Source organism: Erpetoichthys calabaricus, chromosome 12 (assembly GCF_900747795.2).
Source record: "Erpetoichthys calabaricus chromosome 12, fErpCal1.3, whole genome shotgun sequence".
NCBI lineage: Eukaryota > Metazoa > Chordata > Cladistia > Polypteriformes > Polypteridae > Erpetoichthys > Erpetoichthys calabaricus.
In genome coordinates, this window is record NC_041405.2 from 91,327,760 (window position 1) to 91,351,333 (window position 23,574).

Genomic DNA, 23,574 nt, shown 5'->3' on the forward strand with positions numbered 1-23,574 from the left:
AGCAGAAAAGTGAGGAGAAAAAAAAATACCTGTGAGTCGAGGAGACTGGGGGCACAAGGAGTAAGCAGAACAGTTGCCCCATCTCTCATTAGCATGGATACAGAGATGCATTACTTGTGTATTAAGTAATAATATTTACATAGCAATGTTTTCAATATCAGGAGTGGAGAACCAAGAGTTAAAATCATAACACATTACTGGTATTCTGTAAGGCAGAATACAAAAAAGTCTTTGTCTAGTGTTTCAGACCAGAGTGTCATTGGCTATTAGCAGCTGCTGGATGCTGCTTTGGAAGAGAAGGTTGTCAAATATTTGTTATATTTTGTTGCATTTGTAAGCATTGCTTTACACAATGGCAATTTTACGTACTGTGGTGTGGTGGCCAATCTCCTTCTTGTTCTTCTCATCTAGAATTCTCACTGCTCCCCAGTTTTCAGGTAAGTTCTTGTATTTTGGACATAAACACTTGTCAATATTTATAAGACTGACTGCGCATTTCCTTGCATAAAGTTTCATTGTGTTGCCGACACTGCTGCTTGATCGTTTTTAGATGAGCAACTGCTAACTATCCTATTCCTCTTTCAACTTCTCCTCTGTGCTTGGCTGTTGCTCAGTATATGGTTTCAGGTAGAAATGGGACGGTTACACTTTCAAGACTTTATATGACAATTCTACAAAAAAGTGACATTACATGTGTTGATTTTTAGCTTAAAGCTCATGTCTGTAATTTCACATAAATGCTTAAAAACCAGAAACAAGCTTAGCTGTTGTTATAAACTTGCCTTGGATGCATTGCCTTTGCTCACAATGAATAGTCCTCAGACAACTGACATTACAGGGCTTTATTGTTTTCATTGCCTGGTACTGAAAGTAAAAAAAAAAGATAACAAAACAAAGAAGATAATTAAAAAAGTGATGCTACCACATGGCAAAGGAAGGCATTTAAAAAACATGCTAGCTGTCCATAAAAAAAAGACTAATAAGGAGTTTATCTGAGCGTGTAATGTATAATGACATTGCCATACCTTGGAGTGATGGTTGATGAGTAAACGTGGAAACCATAATGCTGCCAGATCAGTCTGATGTACTGACTTATTTTGTAAACCCTAGTAAGTTACTTACACTGCCTTTGCTCTGACTAGAAATGCACACATATCCATTAAACATGTAAGCATATCTTGAACTGTGATCACCACCAAAGGTCATTTGATAGATAATTATAAAAGCTCAGAGTGTGTCAGCGTTTGAGCCAATGTACCTTGTGTCTCACCATCTTCTTCCACAGCCACCTCCAGTATGTGTAATGGTGCATCATCCTCTCAAAATTACATGTTCCATTTCACCATTATGCTCCCAGGTGCGTGTGTGTGTCTGACCCATCAGCCTTGTGAAACAACGCCCTACATTGCTCCATAATGCAGTTCATCTATTGGTCTGTCATCAGAAAACAAATGACATTTCATATAGGCGTGTAAGGAGAAGCAAACTGACTCATGCTTCCCCCAAAGTCCATTAATACTATGGGAGAGGCAAGTAAAAACAGCATAAATTGTCAACACGTTTAATTTGAAATTTGATAAAATGCATAAAAGAAAGACTAGTTTGTTAGCAAAATGTTAAGAAAGTCCAGCATTCAACACTAGTATGAAGAAAGTGACTTCTTTATCTGAACGTGATGAAGGCAGCCTCATGTAGTATGGCTGCAGAGAGTGATAAAGAAGGTGAAGTCATTGCCTTATGAAAGCCATTGTTCTGTGTAGTTGTTAAAAAAGGCTTTAGCACATTTTTTCTTGAATAATTTGTCAGCTCCTGAAAAGATCTCAAATCAGTATTGGTTAACACCATTGCTTTTGGACATCTGAGGTTTTATTATAATGAGATATAAAAGTATATTGTACATTACTTTTTATTTATCTGATTTAGCTAACATTTATTTAATTCCTTCCATGCTAATGTCATCCATGTAGAAAGTAGCTCTCAAAGAAGGGAATTCACATGTGACATAATCTTACTGTTCTACAAAGCAACAAATTTAGCCTTTTAAATACGGTATATAAAGAATTCATGTGTGGATTAAATGATTTAACACTAATAAATACGTATTCATTTTGAATTTGTTTCTAGTGTGACAATTGATAAATATTTTTAAAAAACACGCCGGATACTAAAATAACCAAAGTGCTTTCTTCTCTCTTGTAGTAGCTGTTGTGTAAGGGTGTGGGGGTAACGGAGAAGGGGTTATGCTCAAAAGTCGGTGGTCCTCATAATATGACAGATGTAAGCTAAGGATAAAACAATGATTGTTCACTTGTTTTTAACCTATTCTTTGTTACTTAAAAAGTGAACTTTTGAACACGGTAACAGTAGTGAGATAACAGTTTGTGCTGATGAGTGGAGATCAGCTTGGGAGACTGGATGGGTATAAAGAAGCATTTCTCACTTCATTGACTTATAAATTCCATTTTTGTGCCATTGGATGGATGATTGGAATGTCCATCCATCCATCATCCAACCTGCTATATCCTAACTACAGGGTCACGGGGGTCCGCTGGAGCCAATCTCAGCCAACACAGGGCTCAAGGCAGGAAACAAACCCTGGGCAGGGCACCAGTCCACCGCAGGGCACACATACACACACCAAGCACACACTAGGGACAATTTAGGATCGCCAATGCACCTAACCTGCATGTCTTTGGACATGGGAGGAACATGCAAACTCCACACAGGGAGGACCCGGGAAACGAACCCGGGTCTCCTAACTGCGAGGCAGCAGCGCTACCCACTGTGCCACTGTGCCGACCTGAATGGATTTAAATTGTAATATTCATTTTTTTACAATGAAGGTCACAGATACTATTTAACTGTAAAAATATGATTAGAACTGGCCGCTATAAGTCTTACACAGTTGTTGCAATTTATAAAGGGGAACAATTCTTGCTTTGAAAAAAACAATAGAAAGCTTGTTATAGTTTCTTTATAGCTGCAGGTTAGCAGCTCATTAAATTATATAAATATCACACATTTATACCTTAGGAGGAACAGTCATTTGTAACATCTGTCGGTCAACTGAGATAACAGACGTTCCTAGCTCTTGTTATTGTACAGCATATTTGGAGATAAAACCTGGAACTGAATGTGAATGATTGTTTCCCTCTGGGCAGTTAAAGCCATGGTTTTCTTTGTATTCTTATAACAAAGAAAGTTTGCGTATCATGTGTTTTCAAAGCACGCAAAAAGGATCCTCTTTACGTATGTATGAAGCTCAAGACAAAGGCATTTATCTCTATCGCTAAGATTTTGTTTATTGACCATTCTTAGAGAGGAGACACTGACACACAGTAAAACAAATCCGGAACATGATTTGAATTGGAAATACAAATTTTATGAGTGCATTTATACATCTGTACGCAGAATATAAAGATGTTAAACTATTTTTCTCAAATATAATACAGTATTTAAACAGTAAAAACTCATTAAGCATTAGATGCTGCTTTCACACATTTATTATTTTCTGTTTATTTGCAATATGGTAAATTACAGAAATGCATTTAAAAAAAAAATGATAATATTGATATTCATTGCATAATCCAGTTCAGGGTATGGTAGTGGGAGTCAGGTAGCAGTGTCAACTTTGCCCAGATTTAAAAGTTATCATGTAAATATTCCCTTAGTGTCATGCCATGTCATTTTCAGGGTCACATGGGTCTACTGGAGCCTATCCCAACTAGCACAGGACACAAGGCAGCAACAAATCCTGGACAGGGTGCCAGTCCATTGCAGGGCGAACAAACACACACACACCCAAGCCAATTTAATGTCACCTATCCACCTAGCCTGCATGTCTTTGGACTGTGGTATGAAATAAGAGCAACCAGAGGAAACCCCCACAGACACAGGGAGAACGTGCAAACTCCACACAGCTAGGACCTGGGACGCAAACCCTGGTCTCCTTACTGTGAGGTCTACCACTACGCCACCATGCCACCCTTTCCTTAGTGTGAGATCTTGAATTCATCAATCAATCAATGCAGTAAAGGAACAAATTGAGAGATAATGTGAAACAGATCTTCAGCTTCCAGAAACATCCTTTTATATCTCCAAAGAAGAGATAGCAATAATTCATCCATGCATTTGCAAACACCACTTAATCCACACAATAATGCAAAATACTGAAAATGGTACAGTCCTACATAATACATGTAATGCATGGAGGTTTAATGGACTAGCTAGCACCATGTCTGTGGCTGTTTCCTGTATTGTGCCCATTGCCTCAGGAGACGTTCTGGGCATCATGACCACAAATTGGGTTAGGCAGTTATGACAATGCTACGTTGTGTTATTAGAACATGCTGTGCTTAAAAAGTGATTCATCTGAAAACATAGCATTTACAATTTTCTGGTGATTTTGTTCAATTATCTATACTAATAAAAGGCAAAGCCCTCACTGACTCACTCACTGACTGACTGACTCACTCATCACTAATTCTCCAACTTCCCGTGTAGGTGGAAGGCTGAAATTTGGCAGGCTCATTCCTTACAGCTTACTTACAAAAGTTAGGCAGGTTTCATTTCGAAATTCAAAGCGTAATGGTCATAACTGGAACATATTTTTTGTCCATACACTGTAATGGAGGAGGCGGAGTCACGTATCGCGTCATCACGCCTCCTACGTAATCACGTGAACTAAAAACAAGGAAGAGATTTACAGCACAAGTCACACGCGGGAACGAAGGTAAATGACGTAAATTTTTGACTGTCTTTTAATACTGTGTAAGCATACATATTAACACATGTGCAATTAAACGTGTGCATTTACGGGGTGATTTCTCAGGCTTAAAAGCTCACCTTTTATCAAACGCGGGAACAAAGGTAACTGACGTTGTTCACTGTCTTTTAATACTGTGTAACCATACATATTAACACATGTCCAATTAAACGTGTGCATTTACGGGGTGATTTCTCAGGCTTAAAAGCTCGCCTTTTACTAAAAAGGAAAATGCAAAACTATTTTCAATCAGTTTATTGAAACGCTCCCGTTAAGGATTGCAATAACATATTCGCGAGATAAAAGAACGAAGTAGGGGGAAATGGAGGGAGAGCCGCAAACAGCGAAGAGCAAAAAATTAATTAAACAATTGAGAAGGGAGCGAGTGAAGCATACAAGCATGTTCATAAGGGAAACAAAGCACGGTGTAAAACGTAAGTTTAAATTAAGTTTATAGAAACGCTCCCGCTGCGGATTGCAATAACATATTCGCGAGATAAAAGTTTAATGAGAAGACACGAGGTATAAACGAACCACACGCCGTGGCACAACGTTAGGGGCAACAGTTTCAACCATTCTATGATCTGCTTCTCGCAACTGAAAGATGGCACATGGCGGATGTTAGCCGACTTGCTGACCGCAACGTTAGGGGCTTCAACTATGGCGCTGACGCCACATCTCAGTGCCAACACTTTGCAGACTCTACTTAAAAGACACGCCCTCCTCACTGGACAGTTAAAAAGACCAATCAAACTAACGATGACATCAAGTATTACCCAATCAAAAGTAGGAAAGGACGCATCTTCATAAAATGCGTGTGGGATGATTTGCATGACACGCTGCTTTAAAAAAAAAATGATAAAAAAAATACGGGATAAATCCCGTCCAGTATTGATTCAAAACGGGACGCGCAATTTCATTCTCAAACGTGGCACGATTCCGTATTTTAAACGATGGGTGGCAACCCTGCAGTGCCAGGTAACCACCCATACAATCAGATTGTAATTCAGACTAGGAATGCAATGAATGTAATTACCCCGATCTACATACAAGGCGAAAGTCTTGCAACATTCAAAGATGATGGTTTGGGATAATTAGTACTTATTAAGTACACCATGGAACATAAAAGAGCTTATGAAGCCTTGAACCGAAAAAAGCAAGATCTCAGAGATCGTAAAAAAAAAAAAAGGAGGTAATGTCGTTTTACTCACTGTAGATTTTACTCAAACATTACCAGTTATTCCACGAGGGAGACCAGCAGATGAACTCAACGCGTGTTTAAAATCCATGCTTCTCCCACGGTCGGTTATATGTCACGTGTTCTCGGGTAGGTACACCAAAAAATTTATACATTTAAGCATGTAATGGGCAAAGAAAAAATGAGGTATACCCGAAGGCACTGCAGTAGTACTCAATGTAACTTTACTTCTTAAATGTTAATGTTTTACTGTTTAATAATTTATACGCTTCTTATATATTGTTCAAATTCTTTTATCAAAATACCAGTGACAGCGCAATGCACAATAACATGGAGTGAATACACCATACGCATCTGCCCACGGCCGCCCTGGTGTGCGCAGATAGGAGTTGATTCTAAAATAAAATAAACATAAAAAGAGTAATACAATCATCACCCATAAAGCGGATAGCAGACGTGACGTATTATATGTGTACCAGATTTCAAGTCAATAGGTGAAACGGTTTGCAAGCTACATGTGATTTAAAATCCTGGACAGACCAACGAAAAGCCACGGTAGCAAATTATAGAAGAAGATTTTACTGTTTAATAATTTATATTTATATGAAATGTGCTTCTTATATATTACTTCATATTCTCATATGATAATGATGTTAATGTTGTTTATATTGATTTCTATGTTATTGTAAGTGCATCTATGTGTGTATATGTATGTATGTATGTATGTATGTATGTGTATATATATATATATATATATATATATATATATATATATATATATATATATATATATATATAAAATATATGTGTATATGTATATATAATATATCTGTATATGTGTGTGTATATGTATATATATATGACAGCAACACTCATAACAATGACAACACAATTACATTGACAATCATGTTACGTTATTTTTAAAATGTTTCCTTTACTTTTTCATAACCTCTTTAACACACTACTTCTCCGCTGCGAAGCGCGGGTATTTTGCTAGTATCATTATATGAATGAACTGAATGAATTCTCTTAAATGGGTGTTATTTTTTTGCACATGTTCCCTGGGCTATCTTATCTGGAAGGTTGATGTCACTACTGCCCTATGAACAGACACCTCTCTATTTAGTTTATTTACAGAAAATTCTGAAGAATCAGACTGCCCATGCATGTGATGGTGAACTTCTCTCTGTGACGTGTCCACACAAAACCAGCATAAGTGTCCTGTCTGCCTTCTATGGACGAAAAATCCCCAGCGACTATCTGTGTCCTACCAATGGGGATGTCAGCACGGAAAGCCGCAACTGCTCATCATTGATAGCTATCCAGGTAGAGAGCTGTGGAGTTTCTAAATATTCTGCTAGTGTGTTTTCACTTGCTAAGACTATGTTGCTTTTGTAACATGACACAAGGTTAGGACAAGAGGCCTTTAGAGATATATTTTTATTTAGAAAAAGTAATGCTGCATATCCCTTAATAAGTTACATACTGTATATATGCAAATGTTCACATTTTTATATAGTAAAGAGTATATGTAGCTAGACTCAAATTTTAGGAAAGTCCAAATCATGAATTGTAACACATCAATATATACATTTTTAGGGAAGCTTCATTGAACTTTTTGTAAATGAATGGGTGGAATGTTATGACAATTTTTTGAGGGTATAATGGTTTTCATTCAAATTAATGCTCTAAGAATGGTGCTTATGTTTCCCTTCGAAGGATTTATAAGAAAATTGATACAGGGCTTGTTTAGTGATACATTGGGCAGATCTGTTTTGTGGACATTTTTTGCAGTGTGAATCCTGAAAACTATTTCTTTAACTACTGTATGCCACTAAATTAACACTTTTTTTCAAGTGCTGAGAATAAATGACATGCAATAGCAGAGGTAGGTTAATAGCCACATTTAGCAGGCTGGAAACAGAAGTGGAGAACATTGTGTTAGCCCCACTTGATGTCATTGTGCCCTTTGCATAGCGTCAGGGTGAAGCAGACCAGAATAGTACTTGTTGTTTTTCTCAAGGGACAGCAGTAGGAGTTTATTTTTTCTTGGGCTGCAGTGACGTAATTTGCACTTAACTGCCTAAGGCATATGTGAAGTATGCATGGACCAGAAAGCAGCTCCTGGACGAAGAATAAAGATAACCAGCATCTGAGATATCGGAGTCTGGATTTGGTGGGTGAAATGATGTGAAGAATCAATCAGAGCAAGAAGTATGGCAGTAAGTGTTTGATGAAGAAGGAGGGAACCCCCTGCATTTACACTATTATGTCTTTTGTGAATTAAAAATGGTCTTTTACTGTAGGTAAATTAAAGAGGGTTACAGAGTCTCACCATAACTCTTCTCAGGGCTGCCCCTTTTCTTTCACATCTCATGAAAATGTGTCTTAGTTTTACTGAGATCTGTACACGAGTCCTGAGTGTGACTGGGCCCTGCGATGACCTGGCTGTGTCATGGCTCACTTGCCTGTCCTGCTTTGTGTCCATTATTTCATATTATGTTCTCTATATTATAATAAACAAATTCATAAAATGAACAAGGAAGGAACATTTTAACATATTTCTTTCTATATTAAGTTTATCTTATAAAAGCCCTCTAAAGTACTTTTCTGGTTTTGATTTCTTTTTTTAAAGAAAGTGCACGATGAGTGCCAGGATCAGCGTTCTTGTCATCTGCTTGTCAACAGTCGTGTTTTTGGCAGTGACCCTTGTCCGTCCACCAGCAAATATCTTATTGTTTCATTTAAATGCAAACCCGGTGAGTAGGAAACAAAAGTCTGATTGTCAAAAATTATGTTTTATCCATTCTCTCACAAACAAACTGAAATATTCTGGGAAGTTCAAGTTTAATGTATTTTTTAAAGTATAAAATTTAGTCTTTCTTAGGTTCCCCTCCCACCTTATCATTAAGGGCCTGAATTCTGTCTGTTTCTCAAGTGGAGAGGAGGGCTTGGTCAGGTAAAGAGTACATGAAGCAGTGGCAGGGACTTAAAATGCTCTGACTGTGAGAAAAGAGGATACAGATGAGGGCAATGAAAATCATCAACACAAGATGTGTCAAACATATACTAAGGTAATGACAAGAGTGTCACTGAGGACAATATATCCTGCATGTGCGCAAGGACACCTGGAAGTTTTGCAAATATGTGTATAGTCTCTATAATCTAATAGAACATTTTGAAGACTGCTTAATCCAATTCAGACTCACACGAGGCCACCAGGTGAAAGGCAGGAACCCAAACTGGACCAGGCACCACTCAATCACAGGGTTCACTTAGGCACATACCACAATGGAGACCAGTTTAGGACTGGCAATTAGCTCAACACTCCATCTTTGGATAGATTGATGTGCAAGCTACACTCTCACAATGACCAACTGAGGGCTTTGAATGATGGATAGGCTAAACGTAGTATCACCATGTTGCACTTTTCACCTATAACTTTAAGTTTAATTGTGAGAAAGGTGCAAATTATGTCATTAAAATCAGTTGCTTCATGGAAATAAGCTGTCATGTATTAATCTTAGTTTTCCAAACTTTTAAATGTGAAGGGTCGTTATTAGAAAACCTTATTTTAAAATAAGGAGTGGCAATGCATACAAAATGAAAGTACACCACTGAACAACAATATTTATGGTATGCATTCAATACTTTTGGGACTGGCAACTGGAGAAAAGAGGAATAAATTAATAACCTCAAACATTTCAGACTTTAACGAATCTTTGACTGCCTACTCATTGTTTTTATTTCTTCCTTTTCTTCCTTCTTGACATGATATTTTTTTCTGATCCAGTAGTAAAATTTAAAATTAGGTAATGCAAAAATGACCTAATGGTTCACTTTATATATCTAATCTCTTTATTATATAAAACAAATCCTGGGGTGAGACATGACTTTTTAGCCTTGGACGAGACAAGACTTTTTCAGAGAGATAATTTCATGTCCCACGAGATGAGACTTTGTGCAAAAGATTTAACCCCACCCGGGGTCGGAAATAAAAGACAAAGAGTAGATGACAAAGTAGGACTTTGTGAAGAGGTTCAAAAACGTTGACGTGATACACATGCAGAGCAGGTTTGAAATAATGAAAGTACTAAAATTCGAAAGTCTCAAAAAAATGATAGTAAAGATCGCATTAGCACAAACAAACAGAAATTATTACTTGGAGAAATAACGGAACAGCGAAAAGAGATTGAATATATGGACATAGGTGATATAACAGAAGTATGTAGATATTGTTTGGATTTAAACTTTAAGTCTGAGACTTGTAGATTATCTAATTCATGTTGCCATCAGGGAGAAGTAGTGTTGCTTCCCAATGAAGAGGCGTATCCACGAGAATTAAAAGATTTGTTGTTTGGTGAAAGTGAAAGCCACATACGCGAGCGGCAGAGACGTGAAGTGGCTGACGTGTAGTGCAGGGCGTGGGGTTGGCGAGCAAAGCAAACAGGGGGCAGAGCCCCCTAGTTTAATTTAAAATAACTTAAAATAATTGTATCTGTTGAAATTGCATAGGTTTTTCTTGTTATTTTGTTAATTCTGTTAGATGTCACATTAACACAATTAAATTACATTCAAACAAACCCATTAAGTATTTTTTCTTTTAACAAAAGCTTACTCACCATCAGGGATTGCTTCCTTTACTTTATTTTATTAATAATAATAATAATAATAATAATAATACATTTAATTTGTGTAATGCCTTTCCAATGCTCAATGTGCTTCACAGAGTCTCAGAAAGATCATTTGATATGTATATGCAACATTTGATACTAATATCTCCTGCATGGAACATTAAAACAGATAAATACAGAATATACAAAGCATTAAATTGAATAAAAGACAATAAACCAGAGTCTTCTTCTTCTTATTTTGGCTGCTCCCATTAAGGATTGCCACAGTGGAAATCAGAGTAAAATACTAAACTCAATACTAAAAGAAAAAGCCTGAACAAATGACATCATTTGTGATATAACACACACTCACACACACACACACACACAAATTATCCTGAAAATCTGGACAGAGGGGTAAACTGAAAGAAGAGGCAGAATGTCAGGTTAAATTTAACACCTTCCTGAACAGATGAGTTTCAAGTTGTTTTTAAGAGAATGAATGGTGTCAGCTGATCTCCTTAATTTAGGGAGGTCATTCCAAAGTCTGGGCGCTATAAAAGCCCTGTCACCCATAGAGAGCAAGTTAGTGTTACTCAGAATTATTTTTTTTTAATACTCAAAACATGGTATGCCCATTTTCACTATATGCAGTTAAAATAAATTGATTTAACTCAAAATTAACAAGTTTTATGTAAGTGATTAATAAGCTACATTTGCATAAAGATCCACTCCTTTCATTGCATTGTGTTCCAAGGGACCTCCACATATTTGTACAGCTGAAAACAAATTTAAAGACTGTTAGCAATTATTTTTTTCTGAATGCCGCAGATTTTGTGTGTTTGTGGAAGGTGATTTATAATACTTTTTTTCATATTGGCAAATTTGTTACCCACTCTGCATCCTTAAGAATACTGGTTCTTTAATGGCACTTTATGGTTCTTTACTGGGTTGTGTGGTTCCTTGTTGAATCTTCACTTGACCAATCTCCATTTCATTCTGGGATGGGTTGTTTGCATATGAAGTTTGTTCTTTGTGCTTTGAAAAAAAATAATTTGTAGAAAAAAATTAAAACCTTCAATGTATGGTAGGCAACCTAGCAGGACACTAAAAGATTAAGAAAACCTGAACTTGGCCTGCATTATTGTATGCATGAGAGTCCTTTTAAAATCATGACTTACTGGTATTTCACATGTCTGTTACCATCTAGTCGTGATTATTTACTGTATGGAGTCTGTTACAGATCTAAATAAAGGCTCTTTCTGGGACCTTTATGTGGATGGGTCTTTTGGGAATCTAAAATAGTTCCCCAGTAGCATCACTCTGAAGAACCACTCTGGCACCTTCATTTTTAAGACAAAAAAAATCACAAAATGATTTTTTCTTTGCCTCCTACAGTATATAACAGAATTACTAATGTTAAGTTTACACAAATTCTGCACTCATCCAAAGTGAATTTAAATACTCTTCTGTATTTTTAGCTGATTGTGCTGATGAAGTGTAAATGTCTATGTGAATATTGGTTACACCCAATATAATTCAATTCATCTTTTTCTTTTTTTTGCATATAAAGAAATAAACATTTAAATATTGATATATAATTATATATTTTTGTTGAATTAAATTAAGATTTTGTTTGGGACAGATTTAAGAAAATATATTTAAATTCAACTAATTTGAAAAGCATTTTTGCCCAACTTAAAAAAATAGACGTGCATTTTTTTAAAATTGATCCAATGTTTCATTTTTTGGTGTGTACCATTTTTAAAGTTCCATATAGTTACTAAATTTGATCGTATTTAGTGCAGCAAATAAAAATAAAGAATGTGTTGAAATCTTTCCATCTGGAGATTTCGAGAAGCATTCAGTTTGACTGAGGCGCTCCGCTTTTCAATATAACTGCAGTACTCATCTGCACAGGTGCATTTACTTGATGCATCCGTCACATCTTTCTATAACCAATCACATCGGGGCTTACAGGTAGGCGTGGCCTGTCCCTGCAATACAGTACTCGCACACGTGTACACACCCACTGGACACAGTTTAGAGTAGCCAATCAAGCTGACACTCATGTCTTTTAGGGATGGTGGGAGGAAGACTCGGCATGTAGATTAACATTCATATATACAGTACGTTGACTGAGCATGGGATTTGAACCCACAATCCGGGACCTGCAAGCCACTGCCTCTTTATGTTACTACGCATGTATTATATTAGAAGAATAATTTCCCTGCTTATAAGAGCATCTAAGTCTGAACTCTTGGACATAAAGAAAGATTCCAAAGCTTTGCTTATGTTATTTTTTAAGTCCATTAGCTTAACGCACTTTGTTGCAAACTTAACACGGAGTTCACAAAGTAAGTGTTGGAAGGAAAGGCTCAAACAAAGAAAAGACTACCATGAAAACATCCTGAGGATTTCCTTCAATATAGCTGTATTCTGCCAGAGAATACTGGGACAATATCTGGAAGCTTTCTTCAAAGTTAAAGTGTTGACTGGCAATTGTAGTTCACACTTGTTATATAGTCACTTTAATCATATTTTCTCTTTCATTTCTTCTTAATACATATTCTTTATATGATTTCTGAAGAAAACCATCGGAGCAAGACCGTCTGTGAGAATGGGAAACTGAGACTGGTTTGCAGGAATCAGACAGTCCTGGCTATTTATTCTGCTACATTTGGTCATCTCCATCAGCCAAATCCCGAGTGCCCACAAGATAACGCAGGGCCCGACATAGGTGAGCTCCTTTATGATTTGATAAGAACATATTGTGTGTGTAGCATGTTTAAAATCCATGGACGACACTGAAGCTGTATGGCTAGTACTTTAAACTCCTTTACGCTGCCCTCACAAGTAGCAGCGCTTTGCTCAGAAAAAAGACGTTTTATATTCTATTTGAGGATTCGTGCCCCCTCTAGTGGCGACAATGTGCAGTATCTTATTATGCATTACAGTACACACAACAGGAAGGTTACGGCCTCGCATTATTGTACCAATGCCATGTCCGTGAGTAAACAAACTTCTAGCATATTTAATTTTATATGAAGAATTGTTAAATATTAATTTTAGGGCTACTCATAATTGAAAATTGATTTGGAAACTTTTTTTTAATGATGAGTCAGTTACAAGAGAGGGCTTTGGGTTTTTAGGCTCCATTTGATCTTGCATTTTGTATTTGCCAGACTGTCTTTCCTACACAACTCTCAAGAAAGTCTCACGGAGGTGTCATGGCAAACCTAACTGCTCCCTGACTGCTGATACTCAGACATTTGGTGATCCGTGCTACCCAGGACTGAGAAAACACCTGAGGGTATCCTATACGTGTGGTAGGTTCTTCTTGTAATTTGCATTTGCTCTTTGTAACTGGAAAAAAGTTTTTTTCAGCAAATGTTTACTGATATGAATTCTTGCGTTTAGAAGAAATATGTTTGCTTATTAAAGGCTTGAAAAAGATATGAGTGAGCTTGCCATTTATGATCATTTGAATAATTGGTGATAAATATATTTACTCCCTCATTTTAGGCAGGTCAACTAGTTAAGGGTTACTGTCACAACATATGGGCATCTGGTGGGCACAAAGATGGCACAATAGTTAATGCTATTTCCACATAGCTCCTGGATTCAACGCCTAATTGAGAACACTGTTGAGAATACTCCCAGCCTGGTATTTTTGTCATTGCCAGGAAAGCTTTGCCAAACTTCCATTGTTATCCTTGATGAATTCTCCTGGCAGTCCCATATGTTCCTGCAGTTCTAAACCCCCTCATCCTTAACATAAGGGCTAGGCAGCCTTACAGTCTCCTGATAAGTTGATCCTGATAACCATCTTGCTGCCTACTATTATCTTCAAAGTAATTAATTCCATGAATCCTCCTTTTTCTAACTCATTCACCATTCTCCTATAGGCATTCCACTTAGGAGAGTGCCTAACTGACTGTAGTAACAGTCGTGACTGTTATAATGACTGCAATTTATATGTTCTGATGGCGTGCATTTGAGTGCTCCCCTAACATGTTGTTTTCCTCTTTCATCACATAATGAGTCTGAATTGGCCCAACATGAGTGAGTGTGGGTTTATGTGTGACTTTGCCTTTCAGTGGATTGGCATCCTTTACAAAGCTGGATCCCACCTTGCACCCAATGGTGCTGAGATAGGTTTCAGCCTCTAGGAATCCTATAGCAAACAAAAAGTCAGCTCGGAAAGCACAGATAAAGGTAAAACTTTCATAATATTCACTTTAACAAAATGTTTCCACAGGAAAAGCAGCAGGAGAGAACCTCCAGTGATTCAGATTCATTTAGTGCATGAAGAAGTGTAGAGATTTGCTCAGACAGTCCAGTCTGTATGTTATACAATGCAAATCATCTCCAAGCCCTTTACATTTATAAAGAATATAATCTACAATTTAATCCATGGTTTTAAAGCATCTGTTTGGGGACATGACCCCTCATAAGAACAAAACATCAAAAAGACCCCTCATAAGAACAAAAAATCAAAAAAGAGATTTCCTTAATATCTATTTGGTTCTACTGGACAACAATGAGATCAGAAAGAAATAAAATGGAGACATGTTCTTTTGTCTCCTACTTCTCTGATTTTTCTCCTCAGACAAAATACCCCGATAGTCTCACAAGTGTCTCCTCTTGAGTTTCAGCAGAGATCTCAGCAAAGATCACACAAGTGGTTCAGATTCTCCAAGTAGTGTCTTTGTTTAACAATTTAAAAATATTTGCATTGTGTTCTCAGTACCATGTGGTGAAATGTATGGACAGTTGTTTGTGGTAATAAAATACTTAACTTTGATTACAAACTTGTAGTCCTTGTGCCTGAATAATACTATTAGTTGCTCTAATTTATATTGCTGTGCTCCAATTAAAGCACACTCATTCTAGAAGAAAAAGATTGCAGTTTGGTATAGTGGTTAAGAATTTGGACTTCAAACCCCGAGGTTGTGCATTCAGATCCCACTACTGATACCATGTGCCCATTAGAAGGTCACTTCATTTGCCTGTGCTTGAACTGGTAAAACAAAAGAAATGTAACCAATCATATCTCAGATGTTGAAAGTTACCTTGGATAAAGACATCAGTCTAATAATAAGTAAAAGACACAGAGTCTTCAAGACTAAGAAGAGCTCTTACAAAATATCACATGCTTTTCAAACCAAATTATAATATTTAACTCCTTTACCTCAGTTGTATCTCATGTCTCCTTTCTGTCTAAAACTATTTATCCTAAGGAATTTTAGGAGAAACATCTGTGGCATAGTTCATTCTTAAAACAAAAATGAGAATCTCTTTTAAGTCTCATGAGCCATCAAAGATCAACCTTTGAGTTGTACATATTTCCTATGGGCCTGACATTTGGTCTTGCCACACATCTTAAGCACCTTTTTCTGCTTTCTTTTCCCTCATTTAACAGAATCAATTGTATTTTTTTTAGTACCAAGAAGCCTTCTGGATGAAGCTGGACGAGAGGCACCAGATCCCTTTTCTATTTCCGATTACAACCATGGTAAAATAGTTTTCCTCACATTCAGTTCAACAGAATATCTGCATTTCTTTTATTACAAGTGTTAAATTCCTAAGATTTCATTCCTTAGACCTTAAGAGTGGAAAAGCGTACTATATTTTTGAATCCACTCTGGCCAAACCTTAAAATAATATAATGCTAAGCATTGCCTTGTTTGCACACATACAGTACATATAGAGCTGCTACCTGCCATTAAAGAGCCCTGGTTTTGCGTCCCAGAGGACTTTGTCTTATTAGGCAGAGTGGTGGCTCTGAGGCTAGGGATATGTGTAGGTATCTAGAGGGTTTCTGGTTGAAATCCATTTACTGCCAGAAGAGATCCTACTCTGTTATTTTCAGGATATGATGTTGTACTTTTATATTAAATAAAGGAATCTTAAATATTGTAACGCTGTAACAGTGCATTCTTCCTTGGCTGAAACAAACCAGTGGGAGAAAAATTTATCTCAATGAATTTTTTGTTGATTGATAAGGATAAAAGTTGCTCTGATTCAATAATCACAGTCTTTGAGTGTTATCTGAACTGAAAAATCCACATTGTATTTTAGGGTGGCACAGTGGCGTAGTGGTAGCGCTGCTGCCTCACAGTAAGGAGACCACGGCTTTGCATCCTGGACCCTCCCTGTGTGGAGTCTGCATGTTTTCCTCATGCCTGTGGAGGTTTTGTCCCACTGTCCAAAGACATGCAGGTTAGGTGAACTGGTGACACTAAATTGGCCCTAGTGTGTGTTAGGTGTGTGTGTTTGCCCTACGATGGACTGGCACCCTGTCCAGGGTTGGTTCCTGCCTTATGCTCTCTGCTAGCTGGGATAGGCTCCAGCAACCCCTGTAATCCTGGTCTGGATTAAGCAGGTTAGAAAATGACATGACATTGTATTTTAATTATCTCTTTAGTAACATTGCCTACTAACTTGTGTGACACAGAAAGCCTTTTTGTGAAATGTAGTGGATTTGCTTTGGCTTAAGGTCAGTGTTACCTAGATGTGCTCATGAGCTTTTTGTGGCCAAAAACTAAAGACACTGGCCTCTAAGTGCAACAACTGGAAACCATAACAGTATGGTGGCAGCAATTAGCTGTTGCTTCACAGCTCAAGCGACATGGGTCATGGAAACCCCTGCACATGATGCGAATTTTAATAGACATCAGGTACAGTATGCACGCTTAAGGAGAACTGACTCAATATGAGTGAGAGTGGATGGTATGGTGGTTTCTTCCAGAGTTCTTGGTTCTAATCAAAGCTTGGAAACTGTCTATGTTGAGTTTGACATTCCCTCTGTATTTTCATCCACATACCAACAGATAAGTGTAACAGAAATAGGAGATTCTAAAACAAACCCAATGAGGAAGTGTGTGTGTGCGTCCAGGGTTACTTCCTGTCTTTGGCTTGCTACTACTAGAACAGGCTCCAGCTCCCACAATCCTTAAGCAGGAAAAATGCATGAGTGAGTGTGCTCTGGAGAAATTCTACCCTGTGTTTAATGCTGCTGGAATAAGTGTCCACCACATGCGGCCCATTAGATAAAGATGTTTTTCGAATAGATGCATGGATAACTATAACACAGTGCTTTTAAAGAGCAATTAGACAAACAAAAGTGGCATATGTGGAGGTTGTGAAAATTGAGCGTGGGTGATAATGCTAGCTGAATACACCCACCCTTAGCACAAATCAGAATTGATTTTTTTTTAATTTGGGGTATTATACAGTAGTGAAGAGTAATGATGATGTTATTTTATAAAATAAAGAGAAGTAAAACTGTGTTTTACTGGTACTGTGTAATACCGGTAATTGATAGTGCTGACCCTTAAATTACATTCTGAGTCTGTGCACTGAGAAGGGTGCTTTATAATCGTGAATAGAATTGAATAAATGTATTATAATGGTGAGAATGTTTACCATTATTTCAGTGGCTAGAGTTTAATTCTTTATCTGCTCACTGCTGGTGTGGCATCTATACATTCTATTTATGTCTGTACAGCTTTCTTAGGTTACTATAGTTTCATATTACCTCAGAAGGATGTGTGGTTTATGTCAAATGGGAAATTCAGTGTCGAGTGTGAGAGTGCGCTGCAAAGGACTGTGAGTGTCGAATGCATGAGAGCGCGCTGCAATGGACTGTTGCTCCATTTGCTTTATGCCTTGCATTGAGCGTTCTTGCTCTGTATGACCACATAGTGTAAAAGAGCACATTCAGAAAAAGGACGGATTAAAAGAGGGTATAGTCAGTTAGCACAAGATCTTTTTCAGAACAGAAAAGGAGACCTCGGAACTTACTGTGCTAGTTTTTAAGCTTGGCTGCACTGCAAAAAATGAAATCAAAGCAAGTGGAAAATTCTTTACAGTGTGACATTAAATCTTGTTTTCCTTATTTTAAGAATTATTGACTTATGAAAAAATTGTATTTACGATTATTTAGCTTACTTTAAGAAATCTTGTCAAATACATTTTGCTTACCACTTTGGCAGATTTTTTTCTAAATAAAAGCAAAACAATTCCCATTTAAAGTTTTTTAATCTAGTTTTTGCATATGAAATTTTTGCAAGGGGGAGGGGTGGGTGGAAACAAAAATAGATTACCAGAAAAGTACTGTACTGTATACGAGTTAGTAGTCAAGGTAAACATCCAAGTCCAAAAGTAAAATATTAATTTGGTTTTATTACCAGTTCTTGAAAATTCATGATTCCCTGTCTAGTCCTAAGTTTAGTCCTTCTTTACCCGCAGGTGGCTGGTACACTGGTCCTGGAGTAATCAGGCCTCAGCAGAACTGGGTGATATTTACCAGCACTTTGGCCAGCATTAACCGAGTGTGGGGTACGTCTCTGTTTGCTGTCTATAAGCGTGAGGCTGCCCCTCCTGGAATTTGACTTACTAAAAATCTATAAACAACTAAATTTTTCAAAGCTTTTGAACTCTAATTTATTTTAATGTGACGTTGATTTATGTTTAAAATGAAAATATGTGAGACAGCATAATCTTACTGCAAAATTTGCCATGTATACATGAGTATGCCTTGTCATGAATGAACTTTTCCAGTACAGTTTTCTGCTTTGTGCCTGAACAGACTTATTGTAGTCATTTAGGAATGACTAATGTGGGCACCAAAAAAAAAGAAGATATAATTAAGCAAGGTGTTTTAGTGAAGAGCTGACACGGCTACTCATCATGAAATCGGTTAGAATGAATCCTGGGGGTCACCATGTTTCATCCAGATCTGGTAGCATTGTTTCAGTTAAAAGAAAGTACATTAAAATTATATCCTTCAGCAGGAGTTTGTGTTCTTTTAAAACATAATAGCTTTTACAGTTATAACTTTGCTGCTAGCGTTAAGAGATGTTCAAAATATGCATTTATTACTGTTTCATTAGTAGAGACACACTATCAATTTTTAAAACTTGCAGCATCTGCTTTGTACAGCATACTGCAAATTTTGAGGAACACACAGTTCTGCAAATTTACTATGTTATGTTTTCTAGAAAACTTAACATTGAATCAAGAACTAACTGTAGATTTTTAGAAGAAATTATTAACAAATTAGTAAAAAGTTGTAGAGAACTGGTTACGTCCTTGTTTTGGGATTTGTTGTGTATATAAGAAAATACTGCTGGCAGAGAGTCTTCTGGTCTCCTCAATGGACACTCGTTCCTTGGTCCTCATTCCTTTCCTTCCTTTTTCTTTGGCTCTTTTCCTCTTCCCTGAAGAAAGAGTTTTCTCCCATCTTTCTTGTAGGGTTGCCACAATAGTGATGAGGCGCTTAGGGAGACTGTCTATCACCTTGCTTATTGGCAAGGCAGGACTTAACAGTTCAGTTCTTAAGGACTGAGGTTTCCACCTTTCTGGGGAGAGAACAAACAACTGTGTTAAGCTTTGGTGAGAGACTCCATCCTTTCCTGTGTTTCTCTGAATTTCAATCCTGTAGAAAATTGGACATGTGGTCATATTTAGGACAAACATGAACTATACCCAACTCACATTTGTGTATGTAGTCTACAGTTAGTTTTTAGATTGTGTTTTGCATTTAGAGTCACCTTGATATCACACAAGAGTATTACATTATTATTATTATTTATTAAGCAAATGCCTTTATCCAAAGCTACTTAGGAAAAAATGTATATATACATACAATCGGAATGATTTAAAAGTGCTTTGTTGGGACTTTCTGACTCACAGCATCATGAAGGATGTCTTAATTTGTACATGGTTTTATTATTTAAACACAACAGTTTATTTACATTATATTACTTATATAATTTTGTAAAGTAATAACTGAAGTGAACAAAAGACTCCCAATGTTTGTCTGAGCAGTTTTTCCCTGAGTGTTAATGCATATTCAAGGGAGTTACAATAGAGTATAGTCTCTCAAACAATGTTAGCACATCAGTCTGAAACTGAGTATTCTAAATTAGGAGTTTCAGGGATAGAGAGCAGTTCCCAGCAGCATCCAGCACATAGCAGTAGGCATCCCTGGGTGGAGAGCCAGTTCATCATTGCAAAGTACACTCAGATAAATGTCAACACTCATTCATACTGGGCTAATTAACCTGACTCACATCTTTGGGATGTGAAAATAAGATTGTTTTCCAGCAGAAAAACTCCCTACAGATATGGGAAGAATGTGCAAACTCCATGTAGACTATGACTGAGCCAGGGCATGAACTCAGTCTCAGGAGTTATTACAAAGTAGTAACAGTTTCCAAGGAATGCAATTCAAGAACTACAAATTAGATGATAGCTGACTAATCAGTTTGTGCAGAAAGGAAACAATAATTTGGTTTACTGAATTCTTTACAGTATGGTTAACTAAAACAGCCTTGTGAAAATACTGCATGAAGTCTACCTTCCATAAATTTATCCCTTTATGCCTCACATCTGTGCAGGCTTATTGTTGGACACGATTACTGGTGCAAATATGGTGTTGTAAGTAGTACCATCTGCCTGCGTGTTATATCGGTGGCTGTTTTAACACACTGCATTCTATGGCTTAATGCTCATTGTATTTAAAACCATCAGACATGTTTCTTTCTTTTTCAAGTTTTCTTTCACTTTAGTCATTCTAGAGTATATTTGAGAGGGGTTTGTTGTTTGTCATAATATACTCATTTTATTTATATATTGAGCTTCTGTAAAAAGATAAATTTCCCCCTGGGGACAAATAAAGTTCTACCTCTCAGAAACATTAGGTCATCATAGTTATTTTTATGACTATGAAAGAAAAAAAAATCACAGTAAAGGCTTTTGTGAAATGTGTTATTTTGTGTAATTTTAATGCATGCTCTGTATTAATTTCAGTAATGGACTTATATTTTAAAATATGTAAATTACTTTTAGAATGTATTGGGCTGATCCTTGTCTTAAGCTCATTGTTGCTAGCTCAAGGTAGCTATGTATCATTATGATACAAATACCATTAAAGAAACCTTAACACTAATTTATATTTTTGTTTGAAATAACTGAAAAGACATGCTGTATATATAAAAAATTATAAGACAGAAATGATTACATTGCTAAAATGAAAAGTTCAGTTTTAATTCCGATTAAAGTAAAACTGCATTTCTAAAATACAAAAGATGTTCTGTAAATTTTATTTGTAAAGCAACACTCAGTCAAGCATATAATTTGCATCAGTTTAGCAGTACAGTATATACTTTTAGTCCTGTGTTTTCAGTGCAGTTTTAATTATTCTTAAGTGTGACTTTGTAAAAGTTTCATTAAAAGTCCCTGCTAGTGTTTTAGCATATCTTAAGCATGATAATACTTTAAAATTATATAACCAACATTGTGCTCATGATTTAAAAATACTATATTAGGTACATTTCCTGGTTAAACTATTTGGGAATAAATTATCATGATGAATGCATTTTAGAAGTGACTTAGATCAACTTGTTTAAGACTAAACACTTACTTAATTGTGCATTCTCATCCTTAGGTCTCCCAGAAGCAGTGGCATTGTACTTTGTTTCTGGGATTTGTGCTGGCCTTGTCTTCCTTTTCTGTATATTTGGACTGAAGGCGACTATGGTTCAAGATGTAAAGAATCTTTGCGCTGATCTGAATGGAAAGGTAAAAACAGTGAATGAAGAGGAGCCCAAGCAAGAAGAAACAGATGACTCTGATGATGATACATCTTCTGAGTCATCCTTTCGTCGACTGGCCCGGTCATACCATACTTCAGAAAATGTCTTCACCCCAGAGATGACAGCAGAGATTATTGAGAGAGCTGAAGAAAAGATTGAGAATGAGATTTGGGTGCATAGAAATTCTAGCCCTTATGCCATTCATAAGATCAGAATAGCCACACAATAACAGAGTGATTATAAGGGCTTCAGAAAAAAGAAAATTAAAATAGAAACTTTGTTTATGTACATACTTAATTTAGAATATGTTAAGAAATAAGTTATTGGAATTGATAAGTAGTATCTAAGAACTTTAATATCTAACATAAAAGTTAATTTGTTTCCTTTTGGTTCTCCGGTTTCCTCCCACAGTCCAAAGACATGCAGGTTAGGTGCATTGGCGATCCTAAATTGTCCCTAGTGTGTGCTTGGTGTGTGGGTGCCCTGTGGTGGGCTGGCGCCCTGCCTGGGGTTTGTTTCCTGAAACTGTTAGAATTATTTTTTTGTTTTGGTTTTGATCTTCTTTCCTGGGAACAGTTTTACTTTACTTAGTTTAATGTAATCTGAATAATTACAAAATAAATTCAGATCATCTGTAAATAACTATATTTATTGGCAATGTTTCTTTGCATTTATAATGTAAAATATGTAGCAAAAACCTAAAAATATGTTGTATAAATGAAATAACGCGTTGGAAGATCATGGATATACAGTAATAAGAAAAAACAAGTGGGTATTCTTTTAGGCCTATGATTCAAAATATTAGAGTGCAACTAACAATCAGATGTCCCCTTCACGTCTTATAATTAGAGAAATCAGACTTCGGGTGGAAAACAGCACAAAACAAATTTTAGTTTATCATAATGCATTAAACAACAAATAAACAAACAAGCTGAAGAACAAAATGTTGTATCTCTTGAATACTGTACACTAATGTAAATTGTATACTTTAACCACAAAATCAGACTTAAGTGTAGTTTTGATGGTTTTGATAGAATGACACATAAAAGGTGCCAAAAAGAATATAAAGCATAGTAATTTATTCTTCACTCTTGCTAAATGAAAGTTCAAAAGACTGATTTAACATCTAAACCCTCTACGTAGTTAGTATAATAAGTAAAGTTAAAAATGGCATAATGGTATATTTACAAATGTAAAATTTCTCTATTTACTTATGGCATGAATACAATTAAATATGCAGTTCCATACAAAGGTTTGGATGTTTGATGTAAAAATAGTAACTACAACTTCAACAGTAAACAAACTAAAACAATGGCATTTTATGAAAATGTTAATGAACAGTTATGATTTAACTATTTGTGTAAACAATCAAAGAATAAATATGGCATTTGC

At 36.5% G+C, this 23,574-nt stretch overlaps 1 protein-coding gene across 2 annotated transcripts; it reads left to right on the top strand.

Annotated features, from left to right (window-relative positions):
• The first annotated feature begins 242 nt into the window (after nt 1-242).
• On the top strand, nt 243-22,824 carry si:ch73-335m24.2 (protein eva-1 homolog C). Of its 2 annotated transcripts, XM_028814656.2 has the most exons (8): nt 243-437; nt 7,090-7,289; nt 8,599-8,722; nt 13,167-13,316; nt 13,762-13,905; nt 16,023-16,094; nt 18,833-18,922; nt 22,035-22,824. In XM_028814656.2, exons 1-8 carry the CDS (start codon nt 353-355, stop codon nt 22,409-22,411), a joined length of 1,242 nt encoding a protein of 413 aa, XP_028670489.1. In that variant the 5' UTR covers nt 243-352; the 3' UTR covers nt 22,412-22,824. The 2 variants fall into 2 exon arrangements, with proteins under 2 accessions (XP_028670489.1, XP_051790917.1); XM_051934957.1 differs by lacking the exon at nt 18,833-18,922 and having other exon boundaries at nt 244-437.
• The last annotated feature ends 750 nt before the right edge of the window (nt 22,825-23,574 follow it).